Source organism: Agelaius phoeniceus, chromosome 6 (assembly GCF_051311805.1).
Source record: "Agelaius phoeniceus isolate bAgePho1 chromosome 6, bAgePho1.hap1, whole genome shotgun sequence".
Lineage (NCBI taxonomy): Eukaryota > Metazoa > Chordata > Aves > Passeriformes > Icteridae > Agelaius > Agelaius phoeniceus.
Window position 1 is genome coordinate 11,611,521 of NC_135270.1, and position 17,293 is coordinate 11,628,813.

Genomic DNA, 17,293 nt, shown 5'->3' on the forward strand with positions numbered 1-17,293 from the left:
CTGGGATGTGGGGCTGGAGAACACCCTGGCACATTGTTCCCATCCTGGATCAGGTGTTGGGGCTGGCAGACAGGGTGGAGCTCCCTGAGCAGGGATTTCCATGCTGGAGGAGCTTTGGCCATCCTTCCCCAGATGCTTTCCAGCTTTCTGCTGGGAAGGAGAATGCCCTGGTGTTGCTGCACAAGGTAAGGGATGGGTTTTACCCCAGAGAGTGTGGGAGCCTCCCTGGAAGGTCACTGCCTTGTGTGGAATTGGCCCCTTGTCTGCCTGCAGTGGCTTCTTAGATTTCAGCTGCAGAGCAACAGTTTTCAGACTGATGCCTGCAGATCCAGGGGCTGCCAGATTCCAGACCCAGCTCTGCATGTGAGGAATTGCTTCCAGAATCTTTCTGCTGGCCCCAGCTGAGCCACAAAGGGGGTGATGCCGCATCAGGCATAAGGGATGGATTTAGGATGCCCATAAACTGGGGAGGGATGTTGAATTTGCTGCTGCTTCCTGCAGTGGTTGGGGCTATTTCACTGTGTCACATATATCCCTCATCCTTTTTTGCTTGTGGATATTGAATTTGGGATGCAGGACTGGGAAGAAGATGCCTTAACAGCAAGTTCCGTCAGAAAGGGAATCAGCCTCCTGAAGCTGGGGACTGGCTTGTGGCTGCTTGGGGAGCAGCACCCCAATTTGGAAGCATCTGCCCTCTTCCCAAAGGCTTTTCCCAAGTCCTGGCAGGCCTGGGGTAAGGAGCAGGGCTTTGTGGTGGGAAGGAATGGGTGTTCACCATTTTCCAAGAGGCAGGGAATGTTTGCTGACCCTGTCACATTATCCCTGAGCTGGCACCACAGGCCCAGAGCTGAGCAGGAAACCAAGACAAGCCCCATGGCCCCAGCCAGGGTGTTGCTGGAATCGAATTTTTGGCTCTGGGAGGGCTGGAAAAACATTATAAAGAAATGAACTGAGTATGTTTGCAAAAGTCAAAACAGGAGGAGTTGCTCAGGGTAGGGTTCAGGATGCACCCAGATCCCTGTGAGGTGTCATGGGTTAAGGCTCCAAGATTCCTGTTGCTGCAGTGTCTCCCAAAATCTTCCCCATTATTGTTCCAGTGCTTTGATCCAGTGTCCTGACAAATAACTGAGAAGCCTTTCCTTTGTGCCCTGAATTTCTGTTTTGGGGTGAGGGACGCCCAGCCCTGCCAAGGGAGAGGCTCAAGATCTAACACCTCGTGGTTTTTTAACGGTAAAAGCGACAGTTTTGCTCTGCGACAAAAAACTGAAACTATACAGGGGAAAAGAGAAATTGATTTTGTGTCTGAGAGAAGTTCAAACCCAAGATTAAAGTGAGATTAGCACAGCAAATTGAGGTGCTCTGAACTCTGTTTTAAGAGCTTGCAGACTGTGCTGGGACCCTGAGGAGCCAGGCTTTGCAGCAGGGTATTTCCAACCCAGCCTCAGCTACATATTTCCAGATTCTGTTGAATTCTAGAAATTATTTTGCTGTAAGATGTGTCTGAGAGTGCAAGCTGTATGGGGGAGGCTGGTGGCACTTGAGGGGCCTTCCCAGGTGTGACTTCTCCTGCTAACAGCAGGCCAGGGCCGTGCCAGCTGTGACTCAGTGCCCACCCCTAGGGAGTCAGTCGGAGCACGTGGCTGGAGACAAAATCTCCTCTCTCCCACGGCTGCTCGGCAGCGCCTGGTTTTTGCTGTGCACGTGGCTGTATACAAACAGGGATTCTTACCAGGGTGGGTTGGAGCTGTGTTTGGGGTTAAACCCCTCCAAAAGAACACAGGTTGAGCCCCTGGTAGGAGTGTGGTGTGTCTGCAATGCTGCCTCCATCTCTCAGAGAATAAAATGTCTGCCACATCCATCCCAGGAGCTCTTTGGGGACAGGATGTGTGTGGTTTGCAGAGGTGACGCTCAGCTCAGAGCTTGTCATCTGCAGAGGTTGTGGTGTAGAAAAAGACCATATATGTCCTGTTCCTGGGCTCTTTCTGGTGGGGAGACTGAAGTGCTGTGTCACCTGTGTGGGCAGCATGGCTGGGCAGCCTCCTGAGAGGACACTGGTAATGGTGTCACACCTCTGTGCAGCTGGTGGCCCAGGATCTGCATCCCAGAGCCCTTCCCTTTGCAAATGGAGGGCAAAGCTGCCTTTACTGGGCTACAGGAACCTGTCCTGTTCCCTGACCTCACCTTGGTGCCAGGTACAACCCAATCTCTGAAGGTGGATGCCTTGCCCAGCCTGGAGAGAGGGGACATGGCTTGGTGGCGCTGGGAGTGGGAAGGGGGGACCTGGCCATGCTCTGGGGGCTGTGGGGGTTGTGGGTACAGATTTTTGGGCACTGCCAGCACCAGCTGAACCAGTGAGGAGCACGCTGGGGCTCTGAGCAGCTGCAGGAATTGCCGCAGCCATGGAGCAGAGGCTTGGCTGGCAGATCTCCCCCCGTGGCAGCAATTTGAAGCTGCTGCCACTGCTAAAATACTTCCAGCATCTGACACTCTCCATAACAAGATTCAAAGGGCTTGTTTGAGAGGGAAATGTTTAATCCAGGGATTGGGGGAGGGATGTGGGGAGTAACAAACAACAGATTGGGAAAAGGATTCATAAATATCTCATCAGAGTGAAGTGGGTCAGCAGTGTGTGCTGTGACTGGGTGCTGCTGTCTCTGAGGGTTGGATTTGGGAGGGCTGGGAAGCACAGCAGGCTCCTGTACAGTCTGTCCCTGGCTGTGCAGCACTGAGGCTGTTCAGAAGCGTCTGTGACAAGTGACTCTGCTGGCGTGGGGTTTGCGTTGCGTTGTGTCACGTTTGCCGTGCGTTGCGTCAGGAGCTGGGGGCTGAAATAGCCTGGAAGGGAGCTAAAAATCCTCCTTGGGGAGCTGCCCATGGCAGCTGAGAGAACACAAGCTCCTTATGTAAAGCTGCTTTAATATTTATGGTAATATCAGAGGCGGTGCATTACCTCATCCCTCTTCGCTGCACTTCTTGGGCATGGGGAATGGCTTAGTCACTACTCTGCTGACCTTCTCCTGGGTGCTTGCTTGGTATCTCCCTGCCTTTAACACATTTGTTCCCCCAGCAGCTCAGAGAAAGGGAGAAATGCTGGTTTTCCCCATTGGGAATGGGGAGTTGAAGCACCAGAAATGATGCTCAGTTTCAGGAGGGGACTGGACACAAATCCTTCCAGCCCTGACAGATCACTCCACGTGTGGCAGAGGGGACAGGCACAGACCCCTGAGGACACGTCCCAGAGGACAGAGCGGTCCAGGCTGCATTCCTTGGGGGTTAGATGAGAAGATGGAGGAGAGTGGGATTGTGAGAGTGCTGGGAAAGGAGCTCCCTCTGCTGCTCCAGAGCCACCTTTGGTGCCAGCTGCTGTTTCCTTAGGGAGGGCAAGTGTCTGTCTGTCCTGTGCATGAGGGGATGACTGCCTTGCTTCCAGACAGGCAGGAGTGATAAAGAAAGGAGGAGCAGATTAGGGGATGAGGGGGAGGATTTGAAGATTTTTCCTGCCGTCTCTGGCTCTTTCTTCACAGCATTGCTCCAGGTCAGATGTGGTCAGTAGCTGTTTCCAAGATGGATGTTTCCAGCTGGAGGACACCTGGAGTGCAGGGATGGACCTTTGTTGCAGGATAAATCCTGGTACATAACCCCACTGTGCTGTTAAATCCTTCCTTGCTGCCAGTCTCAGTGTGGCAGTTGAGGACCTGATGGAAATGGGTTGCTTTTCATGACAGAGGGAAAAACCCTGGGGATGAGCTTCCCACTGCACCCCAGACCCACACCCTGGAGCAGCTCCTCGCTCTTGCAAAGTGACTGAGTTTTCCTTCCAAATGGAAGCAGCAGGGGAGGATGAGGGGATTTGGAGATGGGATGCATCCCTGCAGAGGGAAGGGGCCATGCTGATGGAGCTGTGCTGTGGCACAGATTTGGAGCTGGGATGGGGCTGGTCCCTGCAGAGGGAAGGGGCCATGCTGATGGAGCTGTGCTGTGGCACAGATTTGGAGCTGAGATGGGTCCCTGCAGAGGGAAGGGGCCATGCTGATGGAGCTGTGCTGTGGCACAGATTTGGAGCTGGGATGGGTCCCTGCAGAGGGAAGGGGCCATGCTGATGGAGCTGTGCTGTGGCACAGATTTGGAGCTGGGATGGGTCCCTGCAGAGGGAAGGGGCCATGCTGATGGAGCTGTGCTGTGGCACAGATTTGGAGCTGGGATGGGGCTGGTCCCTGCAGAGGGAAGGGGCCATGCTGATGGAGCTGTGCTGTGGCACAGATTTGGAGCTGGGATGGGTCCCTGCAGAGGGAAGGGGCCATGCTGATGGAGCTGTGCTGTGGCTCAGCTCAGCAATGACTCATCCGCTGCGCTCGGTGCAGGATTGATGCAGCTTTCATCTGTGCACGCAGGAGACAGATGAATAGATGTGTTTGGTGATTTGCTGGGATTTGAGGCAGGAAAGTGCCCTTCAGGGAGCCAAGGGAAGCTGCTCCTCTGCTGGCCTGTTGCTCCAGTGGAGGGCAGCTTGTTGCACTGGGTGAGTCTGACTGCACTGACCTTGAGAGCATCCCAGGGGAGCTGTGGCGTTTGTGTGCCAATCTTTGCAGCAGCAGCAATTTGGAAGGCTTTCCTTTTCCTTTTTCTCCTTGATCATCCCTGGTTTTATTACACCAGTTCCCTCTTCCCTGCCTGGGAAAGAGCTGGTTAGCTGCTGGAAATGAGAACCTTCCAGAAAGGGCACTGATTGTTTAAGAGAAATAGTGTGGAGCAGGGAAAAGGGAGGGAATGAAGCCTGTCTCCCACAAAATCTTATTCCCAAGTGCTGCTGCCTGTGTAGGAGGCAGAGAGGGAGATGAAGGGGGAGGAATGGGTAGACAGGCAGAGACAGCAGCTGACAAGAGAAAAGGGAGGAATAAAAAGATGTGAGGAGCTATAAAGAAGAAAGCAAAGGTAGGAAAAATGTGTCATTAGAGAAAAACTTGGTGTGATGGAATGAGGGAAGAGGAGGAGACAAAGGAATAGGGGGAACCCTCACATGCAGGCTTAGTTTTTTGAAATGAGGAAAGCACTTCTTTCTTCAGTCTGGGAGAGACAGAGGTGCTTAAAGATGAGCCCATGGTCATGCCCTTGGAAGTACAGGATGGAGAGGAGTGACGATTCCCAAGGTAGGAGCGAAGAGCACATAGAAGAGGGTTAAGTACTGGGATGGAAGAGGATGTGCTGCTAAGGGTACCCAGGAGCCAGAGAGGAGCCAGGCCAGAGGGTCTGGAGAGGTGCTGGGTGATCCTGTGGCTACTTGCAGTGATGGAAAACCACAGGCAAAAGCCCTTTATGCAGGCACTTAAGAAATGCTGATATTGATTTTTGGCTTAGTTTGGTTTCTGCATCTTTTAAAACCTTTTCTAAGCTGTGTGATGGGTTTGTGTTGCTTTTAGTGGAAATGCACTTAGAATCAGGAAATTCTGTTTGTGGCAATGCAGGGCATGGCAGCAGGACAAAGCTCCTGCCTCCATGGCTCCAAGCAAAACCAGCTTTTGTGCCCCCAGGAATCTGGAGCAGTGAGGGGTGTGGATAAACCTTGAGGTGCCTGGCTGTGCAGGGTCCCCATTTCTCAGCAAGAAGGTGAGTTTGCCCTCCCTGATTTGCACCAGCTGAGGATCTGGCACTTTGTTTTGCTGTTGCTCTACCAAAATGCTGGTAGAAATAATCCTTTTATCTCTGCTATCTGTGAGAACTGAGAAACTAATGCTGCTTTTCCTGCAGTACCCATCTGGAGGGGGAGTATCACACAAGATCACGTTTTACCTCACAATCTCCATAGGCTGTACATGATTTTCCTAGGGAAAGAGCAGAAGTTTAATGCTTGGTCCATGTGCTGTAACCACACGAATGTCAGAGTGTGTGAGTGGCCCAGTTAACTGATATCAAAGTGACAAAGAAGGTAAATTAATATTTATGCCACAATTAATCTGACCCTCCCTGCTTTAACCTCTGAGCCCATTTCAATTGTGGGCTCCACTTACTATTTCTTTGTGTATCATTGTGCCAGATTGAAAAAAAAAAAAAAAAAAAAAAAAAGGATAAATTGGTCCCAAACCAGAGGAGCAGAGTCCTGGGAGTGACTGTGTGCAGCCTCAGCTCTGGATTTATGTAGGACTTGTGCTGACAGAGCACTATGGATGCTCTCTAGAAGCACAGGAAAAGGTGAGGCAGGTGGTATCTACAGAAATATCACAGAATGAGCACTGGGAGGAAAATATTCTTGCACTTGGCCAGGCCCTTGTTTCCCTCCCACGCCCCAAGCCACAGTGAGGTCTGAAGCTGGGGGAGCATCTGGGGTGGTGTTTGTATGGTACAGGATGCCCAAATGTCTGATACACACTCAGCAAGCTGTGAGGGAGGCACAGTTTGGGCTTTCCAAAAGGGTTTAGTTTCCCAAACTAGGGAATGCTGCAGTCAATGACAAATACAGGGTTTTATGGTCACCAGGCCTACTGCAGCGTGAGGAGCTGGGCTGGAAGATCCTTGTGTGTCCCTTCCAGCTTAGGATATTCTGTGAGAGTTGTGGAATTCCAGGATTTTGGTGCTGCAATTCCCTCAGTCTGCTCTAGCCGACTGGTGGCCACCAAGCAATGGCTGGCAAGGGAGAGCAGGAGAGGGAGGTGTTTCCATCTTACACTTAGGAGCCATAAGGTGTTGCTCAGCTTTGCTCTAGTCCCAGACCTCTCACCTCTTTGAGATTTCCTCCTTCCTAAATGGATATGAAAGCGCCATGTTTGTCAGCCTCTTTCCCAGAAGAGTCAGCAGCACAGATCATTGGTGCAGTCCTGGGACCTTGTTCCTGCCATTAGAGGAGTGATCTGCCCTCTGAGCCGCTGTGGAAGGAACCTTGGCTGGCTGAGGTTTTTGAGGAGCCTCTTCAGCTCTTGATCCAGACAATGAGCTCTGGTTTCACTTAGCAGGCAGAAAGCTCCTGGCAGGTTCCTGGCAGCCCTGAAGGTCAGCAGGGAGCCAGCAGCTCGGATCCTGGTTACTCTTTATTTCCCGAGCTTGGGGCTGATGTGGTGCTGAACTGCCAGCGCCTGCTGGCAAAATGCCCAGTGCATTGTCCTCTCCTCCCATCACATGAATGTGCAGCCACAGGAGCTCCATCCTCAGCTCACCCTGCCCTGCCAGCTTTGTGGGGTGAGGTTGTTGTGGTACAAATTTTTCATCCCCTCAAAGCCCACTTTGTCCCTTTGCTGAATTCCCGTGGTGCAGCAGTGCTGTTCACTGCTTCCACCAGTTCCCTGGGGAAGATAGCCCCAGATGGTCACCAGCATCCTGTTTGGCTCCATGGGCAAGTCCAGCAAACCCTGAAAGGAGATGACAGGAGTGACATGTCTCTATCACCAAGAGATCCAGCTCTGCAGTAAATCCATGCAATCAATTCTCTGTTTTGCACCAGCTGAGGATCTGGCACTTTGTTTTGCTGTTGCTCTACCAAAATGATGAAATAATCCTTTTATCTCTGCTGTCTGTGAGAACTGAGAAACTAATGCTGCTTTTCCTGCAGTACCCATCTGGAGGGGGAGTATCACACAAGATCACATTTTAACTGCTTCCTAGGTGGACCTTGGGATAGTGCTGCAAAAGGGGAGGGTGGAGGGTGAGACAGGCAGGAAGGATCTATCCATCTGCTTTCCCATGGAACACAGTGTTCTCTCCTCACCCAGAAGGGTTTGAAAGAGTGAGCAAAGGCAAAGTAAGGTTTATTTGGTTGGATGTGAGTTTGTCATCACTCACAAATGGCCTCACGCACACAGCCAGGATGGACTTCACTATGGATGCCCAGAAGTGGCAGCCATAGATGACAGTCAGTCCAATTTGTTTAATGTTCCTGTTCGATATTAGGAAAAAAATCCTTCCCTGTGAGGGTGCTGAGGCCCTGGCACACACTGACCAGAGAAGCTGTGGCTGCCCCATCCCTGGAAATGTCCAAGGCCAGGCTGTACAGGGATTGGAGCCATCTGATCCAGTGGAAGGTGTCCCTGCCTGTGGCATGATCAAGGTGAGTTTTAAGGTCCCTTCCAACCCAGGCCGTTCTCTGCTTCTGTGATTGTTACAGGCACAGAGCTTGTAGCAAATGCTTTGAATGGAGTTCACAGTTCTGAAAGAAGGAGTCAACAGTTTTCCAGTCTTCCTTTCTGTCCTCCTCCGTCACCTCCAGGCAGAGCAACACTGGCTTGCTCTGCCCTGTCACTCACCTCTCCTTGTTCTGCTTCCCACTCCAGGTGCTGTACCATGTCCAGATAGGACACCACCAGAATAACAAGCATCCCAAGACAGCCTCTCCCAGGCCTTGAGCTCGGGTGGCTTCTCTGCTTCCTGCAGCAGCTGGGTGAGGGAGAAGAGCTGGGATAGCCCCACGAATCCAGCCGCTGCCCACAGCACCCCTAGGATGGATTCCAAAGGCAACGTCCGAAGCGGAAACAAACCCGATGCCAAGGCCGCCAGCTCCGGGAAGCCGGAAAAGCCCAACCCCGGGCCTGCCACGAATGCAGACAAGAAGGAGGCCCCCAAAGAGCAGCCTGCTCCTGCCACGGCCACCAAGAAGGCAGGAGGTGACACCGCCATCGCCAACAACCACAGCAACCTGAAGCCCAGCGCCGCCGGCACGGAGACGCAGGAGGCCAGCGGGCAGTCCCCTGACTCTGACCACAAGGGAAACAGCTCCGAGGAGTCCCCGGGCAGCTTCTTCGACAACATGAAGCCCTTGATCATCGTCGGAGGAGTGGCGGTGGCTGCGCTGGCTGTGATTGTGGGAGTGGCATTCCTAGCCCGGAAAAAATGAAGACCGAGAAGGGGTGGGGATGAGAAACCCAGCCCAGCTGTACAGCTCCTTTTGAGACAAATGCATGCAGAGAAATTCTATACATAGCTATATATATAGAGAGCGAGCTAGATAGGCCAACAACAAACACCAACTGCAACTCCAGGGTCTTGTTCAAGACGACTGTGCCAGTCTGACCCGCTGTGGGTAACTCCATGCACTCAGTGTGTTCTTTCATGTAATATATCTTGGCTTATACCGCTGTGTATAGATTACAGCTTCTCCTGATCGGTGTAAATGACGGTGTCCCCTCCCCTCCCCTGCTGTCCTCCCTGGGAGACACCCCCCCCTCCCCCCCCTTGCAGTCCCGTTTTCAAGTCCAAAGTGTTCTACGTCCCATTTGGAGTCCCAGTTTGTGTTTTGGTTTCTGTTTGGTTCTGTTTTAACTTGGGCTGTGGTAAAGAAGATGGAAGGGGAGTGCTAAGGCCCAGCTCTCCTGTCATGCTGGGCTGGGGGTGTTTTTCCAGCCCCCTCCCAGGACAAGGGAAGCACAGGGGCAGTGGCAGGGAAGAGGCAGTTCCCTGACCCAACAGCCACGGGCGATCCCTAATTGGTGTCTGTGCATCTGCCCCTCATCATCCCACCTTGGAACACCTGGGAAGTGCTCCGGAGGAACCAGGGCGGCTGCGGCGTGGCAGAGCCCAGTGTGAACCTGGGATGTCACATCAGGTCACTCCTCTGGCTGAGCTGCCAGCGGGACAGTGACCAGAGGGGCTGTGCTGTGGCCCAGAGAAGTCTCATTGCAGCCTTCAGGATCCCAGGGCTCACCAGGGTCACGTGGGCAGCGTTTGGAATAGAGAGACTTTGTTTTGGATCTAGTATTTCCTAAAGTTAGGCTGGGCTTTGCAGAGTGCTGTGAGCTCAGTCCAAGCTCCCTTGAGGTTGGCTGGACTATTTGGGTTCATTTTTTTGGGCTTTGGATAAGGCCTTTCACTGGATTTTTTTTCCCCACTGAAGGCTGTGGTCTCTCAGCACATGGGATGACAGGAAAAGGGGGAGACATGAGCTGGTGTTAGGGCAGAGAGGACCTGGGACCCCATGAGAATAACACTAACCTACCTGCTTTATACCAGGGAATCCCCTTCAAGGGCACTGGAGTCTGTCCTGGGTGGATTTCTTGCCTCCCTCTTGTGACAGTAGTAGCAGGGAATTGTAACTCGTCCACATTTTGGAAATGGAAACAAATTCCCAGCCCTCAGGAGCAGCCTGATTTCATGGGTGAGTACCTTGGCTCTAAAGCCAGACCTTGTGAGGGGGAGGAGAGAGGGTGTTTAGAGCTTTGGCCAGTGCTCAGCACTAAACAGCAAGGGGTGAGGAGCTCTGCCTCTGAAAGCTTCCATTAGGCTTCTGTTGGCTGCTGCAAAACAGTGTTACAAAAACCCCTTATGTTTTGGGTTGAAGTGGGATCAGAGGTTAGATGAGGTCCAGTGGGAGCTTGGCAGTGGCCACAGCCCACGGGCAGGGCAGGAGTGATGGATTAGAAAGGGGCTGTGACACAGCGGGGTGAGCTCTGTTACAGAGCCCATCGTGCACCTTTAACTGGGATGGATGGATGGATGGATGGATGGATGGATGGATGGATGGATGGATGGATTCAGGGGCTGCAGGGATAGAGGGGGGTGTGCATTCATTCCTCAGGTGCTGCCTATGCAGTGTCTGCCTCTGGCACAGTCCCTGGATGGGATGGTGTGGGGGTATAACCTGACCTGGCAATTCTGCTCTTGGCTCGAGTCTGTCTTATTTACCTCCAAATCTGACCTGCTGAATGCACATGGTCTTGGAATGCATGGCTACTCCTGTGGTGAGCTCAGAAAATATTCCCAAAGGTGTGTGGCCTCTGGGAATGTCAGACACTATGTTCTGGTGCAGATGGAAGTTGATGCCTCCACCTTTGCCAGCAGAGAGACAGGAGCAGGCGTGTTGGGCTCGCAGGAGTTTTGGAAGCAGGGCTACAGCTCCAGGTGAGATCCTGGTAGCCTAAAACACTCTTGGCATGAGCTGTGGATGTGTTCCCAGCAGCAGTGTGTCACTAATAGCCTGGGGAAGGGTTAGAAGCAGGAGGGTTTTCCTCCCCTCTCAGCAGCACAACTTTGCAGGGAAATTTTCACAAGGAGTTTTGCTAACGTTGCTCAGAAGGAAGTCAACCCCTCCTGCTCTGGTTCATGTTTTGCCATGTAAGGTAGTGATTTTCAGATAGTGACTTCTGTTTTCAAGAGATGTTTCCACCTTTCCTGTCCCCTCCCTCCCTCTCAGCTCTGGCCTAGGATTGTTTTCAGCAGTGTGTGACATCAGGCACAGCATCTATCTATTCTGCCCTGACCAGCATAGATAGATCAGAGGAGGAAAGTGAAGCACCTGCTCCACTCGAGTCTCTCTCTAAAATTTTAATCTTCTAAAATTTTAGAATTTTCCTTTCTAAAATGTTTTTATTTCCCTGTCTTCACCTTTGGCAACAGAACAGGGGAAAAACAGTTCTCAGCCAATGGCCTTAACCTTTTCTCCATCTCCAAACCCTGCCTGCCCTTAGAGCACTCGGATGCAAGGCCACCAATTTCATCCAGAAACCCCAGAGAGGTGGTGATGGGGCTGCAGCTCCTCATCAGGCACGGCGCTCATTCGAGCCCTCCCTGCTCGGCCAGCCTAGTATGTTCTGTTTGTCAGGGGTTTTTGAACGAGGTCTGTCCTGTTCCCAAGAGATTTCCCACTTACTGTGATCAGTCTGCTGTAGAGGTTCAGCACCTGGAACCCACCTCTTTGGCAGTGTGGTTTGGAAAACACCTGTCTGTGTGTGTGTGTGCCTTGAAGCACATCCTCTGTGTGTGTATGTGTGTGTGTACAAACCTCTGTGTTGCATTGCTGCAGTCTGGGAGGGGGAGAGAATCCAAGCTGGAGATGCCCCTTCCTTCGTTCCCTGCATTCACACCAAGTGTCCATGATGTCTTTTCTGTGCCATTCCCACCATGCCATGCAGCTCCTGAATTCCTTTCCAGTCCTGGTTTCTCCTCAGTGCAAGGGATGTCTGGCTGGTGAAGTGCTGAGTGTGTGGTGTGCTCGGAGCCCCGAGCCCCTGCTCCCCCCCAGGCAGTCCTTTGGGCTCTTTGCTTTAAAATGAGGCGCTTTTAGACTCTCCTGGACTGTGCTGTAGTGCTTTTCCAAGCGTGGCTCCAGTGTTGAGCCGGGCAGATCCAGCGTAGATGCCACAGCGCGCCGCAGCCCTGACTTGCAAACAGCTCCTGTCCTGCCTTCCTGTGCCAGGCTGTGCAGTGCTTTTGTTCTGAGCCAAAACTGTCCAGGGAGCAAATGCCCCTCTCTCAGCCCCAAAGCTGTGGAAGCAGAAGGCTTTAATGACTGACCTCGCTGTGCTAAATAAATAGTTGTCTTTTCTCGTACTGAGCACACGCCGTTATTTGCTTGATGTCCTTCTTTGTGTGGTTTTTGTGGTATGAAGTCCTTCCAGTGACATCTCCGTGGGGAGAGTGAATTAACACTTAAAACTAATCAGAGTCTGTGCTTGGGGTTTGAAGAGATCTAGATTGCTAGTTTACTCTTTTGATCAAGTCGATAAATTAAATATTGGCAAAACTGGTTTCAGACCTTTCAGCTTATCACCAAAACTCTCGATTGAATCACTGCACCCGATCTCAATCTCTTTTTAGGGAATCATAAATTTTAGTTGAATATAAAGATGTCATTTTGCTGTCTTGGACAACTCAGTAGAAGGTTTTTGCTGCTTCTATTTTAAGAGAGATGAAATGGATTATGCTTCTGCTTCCTCTTCCTACTGATTTAATACCCTGTAGATAAGTCCTGTTATTCCTAACAGTGCTGCAGCAGGATGAAAACAAATCTGGCAGCCAGGGGATTGTGCAGCAGCATTTTGGCAAGGGTAAGAATGCATTCCTGTTTGCCTGGGGCTCCCTTAAAGCACTCAACAGTCACTTGCCCTGAAGCATTTCTTAGGGGGCTGGGTGATAAACTAAACATCCATTTGTGTCTCTGATGGACTAGAGTTTGAAGGCTGAGCCATAGAATACTAAAAGCAAGGGGAATTTTTCCACTGGCTTCACCATGCTTTGGCCTTTGAGTTCTTGTTGGCACCAGGGATATGATCACAGGTCATCATAAAATCATCTCAGTTGCAGATTTACTTTTCAATTGACACAAACGTTCCTTAGACTGAGCATAAGGGAAGTCTCTTCTCTGAGGCAGCCCTGCTTGTACTGGCATCAGGATTTGTGTATGAACAACAGCAGTGCAACCAAAAAGCCCCTGGAGCTGGTGAGAAATGATTTATGCCTTAAAATATTCCTTACTTTTTCTGGAAATGCTACTGGGGTTTAGAATTCAGCGGCCTTCTAACTATTCTTAGAATTGGTTGAAAATAACAGTGCTGAAGATTGAAGAGGAAAATGATTCTTTGAGAAGTAAACCAAAAAAGGAAGGCAATGAAAAAAATATGTTTGAAAGGTGAAATTATTGGAATTTCAATCAGCTCCATGGAAAGCTTCAATTTGGTGAAGATTCTGTGAGGGTGCAAGGAACAGAGCAGAGAAGTGGAGAGAAAAAGAACTATTTAATTATCTTAATAGCTTTGGTAAGGACATGCTAACTTTTATATCCTCTTCCCCCTTTTTCTTTCCTCAGGAGAAGGCAAAAATGACGAGCTCTGGTGCCATGCAAATTAACCTCTGCTAATTGCGTTTTCCAGATGATTTCCTGCTGGCTCTGAGCAATGTTAAAGGGTTAGAAAAATACCTGAACTCTTCTATAACCAACTTTGCATGATTCAGGGGAATTGCCAGGACATCAGGAGGGGCTGTGTTCTCTTTTCACGTTATGACAAGGACTGCAAATGCAGCCTGCTTGCACTTCCATCCTCCTGGTCCATCCTCCATGCTGGAGCAGGAATGCCAATTCCCTTCCCAGGCCTTGTTGTGGTGTCATACCCTTCACCACAAAGCTGGGAGAGGAAGAAGCATCACATGATGTTCATGACCTGGCTGCAGTTCTGCTGCACAGGTTGAGCACTTCCCACCACAAAGAGGAATTGGCTTTGATCTGGAGCAAAGGTTCTGTATTCCAGTAAATTCTCCCTGCAGGACATTGGAATTGGGAATATTTCCTACTATTTACACTGGAGGTATTTCGTCCTTTACTCTTCTGGGGAGAAATCTGCTGATGCTGAGGATTTGTTGGCACATTTTGAGTCTTATGACTGACACTTGGCTGGCACCCCCAAAAAGCCTTGGAGCCTGTGCCCCCATCCAGCAACCCTCAAAGGGGGTTTAATCCACTGAATAAAGTGGGTTTATGATGACTTCTTCCTCTTCTTTTTGAGACCATCAATAACCTGATTTCCTTTTAAATTCCTTAATTCCTAGGATGTCTGTTCACACCAGGTCTTCAGCTGCTGCAAACTACGGGGCTCCATTGTTTTCAGATCTGATTCATTGCTTGTTCTTTCCTCCTTCTTTGGCCACTGCACTGTATTCCCTTTTCTTTCCCTACTTTCTCCCTGGGCAGCTCTGCAGATGTGGCACCTCTATAGCCCAAGGCTGGGGCAGATTTTGAGTTGTCTAAGGCAGGTTTGGGGTGGTCCCCCAAAAATACAGGCGGTGCTGGGCCCCCAGACTGTGTCACAGCAGGGAATGTGTGAAGCTTTGATCTGCCCTCACCTTTGAGAGCACAGGATTTGTGATGGATGACAAGTCCCCAGGAAGGTCCCCTCCTGTCCTTCCCTGCCAGTCAGGTGTGAGGTGTTCTGGCTGCTTGAGAGGGGCTGACATGCTGTGAGCACACATTGCCCTTGGCTGCAGCCAGAGCTCCCTCAGCCCTCTGGAGAGCCAAAAACAGAGGGAAAAGAGAAGTTTTGAAGTTGAGGACTTGTGCTTCTGCTGGCCTGGCAGGATCAGCTTTGTGCCAGGGGTGAGGGTGCAGGAAGTGCAAGGATTGTCTCATCTCAATGAGTTGATCAGGTGTCACTGGGTGATAGAGAACTCTGGGGTGTCCGGGCCTCTAAAACTCACATTTCATTCAATTGACTATAAAAGGCCTCAAATTCCTGTGAGAGATCAGAGCCTTTGGCTTTCCAAATTCATGAGTTTGGGTCTACCTTGTGCTAGAGCTCTGCTCCCTCCTCTGGACAGTGTGTGCTCAGATATGCAGCACTCTGGGACTTGTGCCCTCTGCTCTTTGATGCTCTTCAAATTAAGTAGACTTTTTCTGCTGAAAAGCATAACTTGGGTTAAACAGGCTTTGGACTGGCTGTTCCCATTTCTCTTCTGGTTGTTCCCAGCTTGCAATTCTCAAACAGTTCCATCACTTTTCCATTCCTCAGCCCCAGTGCAGCATCCCAAGCCTGAATGCATAGGTTCTTTCTGTCTGTGTGATGATGCTGCAGCACCAAAGCTCCCACCAGGACAAGAGGAATCTTCATTCACCTTTCCAACAGTCACATCCTGCATCATATCCCTGGTTGTGCCACGGCTGCTTCAAGCAGCCAAGCTTCTAGGGCAAGCTGATGAGAAGGGTGCCACACAATTTTGTTTGGTTAAAAACCAACCAACCAACTTGGGAATAAATTGGCTTTACTGAGTTTTGAGCAGCCCTTCATAACCCTGGTGCCTTTTCCCAGGACTGTTTCAACTGAAGCCTTTAAAAATTGCAGTTTCACCTCCCCAGGAAACCAACTCTCTTCCAGTGCAGGTTGCCTATCAGTTTGTGGAGGAACTAAAATTTTAGGAAGGGAAATTGAAGGTCAGATTACAGGGGATTTTTATTTTGGTTTTGGTTTGTTTGGATTCTGTTACTTCTCCAGGGACTGAGCCAAAGCCCTCAGAAGTCAGACTGAAATGCCTGCTGTTCCTTTGGAAGCCTCAGGCACCTTTCCAACGACGCCGGTGGGTTTTGAGTCAGCTCCTGAGTGTGTTTTCCAAACGATAGGAATTTTCCAAGTGACACCTTGATTTCTTCCCTGTACAACCAGACCTGCTTGTCACTTACACATCTTTACCTGTGTTCAACATACAGGTTTGGGGTATTTTTTTGCTCTCAGAAACAATATGCTGCTAGACACATTTCCTGGAGGGAAATGGACACCTACCTACACACAAAGCTATCCAGCTAATTTATACCTTGTTGAATTTATAATCTTGTCTATGCTTCTATGGACACTTTGTATGGGCTGCAGCTCAAATCCTAAAATAGTCAAGAATTTTTTCCTTTCCCATATAGTATTCTATTTACTTTGACTTTGAAAACAAAAAAAGCGTATAAATGCAATAATGCAGGTAGACTAGAAATACTAGATTGAAAATTTAAAGTAGTTTAGCTTGTCCCATTGTGACTGACAGTGTTGTACGACACCCAACGCTGTACCCTGACATTTTCCAGGCTTTCTCCGTAGCTGAATCTAGTATTAGCTTTGGAAACCCATTGTGTGAGTGGTGGGTGGATGGGTCGGAATCGTGTGCTCTCTACACACTGTATGTTACTCACATCACAAGCTGTATGGCCACTCCATATGCTGTGAAACTGTAAATGATTCCCAAATACACCTGTAACTCTTACCAGGATTGTGAGAAATAAACTATATATAGATATATATACACACACATAGAGAGATTGTATAATTCCTCCTGTGAGCATCTTCGTGTACCTGGGGGTGTGAGTGGAACCTGCTGTGCCCCCTCTGGCGGTTGTCTGGAGAAAACTGTGGCTGCCCCCATCCCTGGACACGTCCAAGGCCAGGGTTCACGGGGCTTGGAGCAACCTGGGATAGTGGAAGGTGTCCCTGCCCATGGGAGAGGTGGAACGAGGTGAGCTTTAAGTCCCCTTCCAACCCAAACCAGGAATTCTATGATTCCTGGATTTTATGTCTGTGTTTCCCAAAGGCCCGATGTTTTCTAGGTGATGCCACTGAGAACTGTGAGAAAAGGCAGTTCCTGCCCCAAATAAACTCCAGCCTGCCCAGGGAAAGCAGGATGATTATTGTTTTTCCCAGATAGGAACTAAATTGAATCGTAGATTTACCCAGAGACACAGGGGAAACATTTCTGGTCCAAGAAGTTCCCTATCCCACAGCCTGGTCTCCAGCTTTCACCCCCAGTTCTTTTGCTGTGACCTTTTTCCTGCCAAATTTCTCCTGTTGATTTTCTGGTTTTGTTTCTGAGATGGCCTGGGAACACCTCCCAAACAAAGCATCCCCTGGGTGATGTCTCTGGGGTCCCTGTGCACGGATTCCCTGCAGGCTCTGGAGGGGAGGAGGGTTTTGGCAGCACGTGTCACCGCACAGGGCTGGTGTTGTATTACACCAGCTCCAATCAGGGTCCCGATGGAACTCCGCAGGCTTCTGGAAATTAATTTCTTAAGAACTGGGCAGAAAAATCCTGTAAATTCCACAGGGTCAGGAAAAAGGGCACCCTTCAGCTGCAGAAGTGT

The 17,293-nt window shown here is 50.3% G+C and overlaps 1 protein-coding gene across 6 annotated transcripts in view; it reads left to right on the plus strand.

The window, feature by feature from the left end:
• The window catches only part of CEND1 (cell cycle exit and neuronal differentiation 1), an 18,200-nt gene extending 1,733 nt beyond the window's left edge, over positions 1-16,467 (plus strand). For 2 of the 6 annotated variants that reach the window (XM_054634142.2, XM_077179793.1), the window contains exon 2: positions 8,256-16,467. In XM_054634142.2, coding sequence (XP_054490117.2) covers positions 8,423-8,815 — 393 coding nt within the window. In that variant the 5' untranslated portion in view covers positions 8,256-8,422 and the 3' untranslated portion in view covers positions 8,816-16,467. Of the gene's footprint in view, positions 1-576; positions 734-4,909; positions 4,933-7,875; positions 8,033-8,255 lie in introns of those variants that run through there. The other 4 variants (XR_013182697.1, XR_013182698.1, XM_077179794.1 and 1 more) reach the window with 4 other exon arrangements.
• The last annotated feature ends 826 nt before the right edge of the window (positions 16,468-17,293 follow it).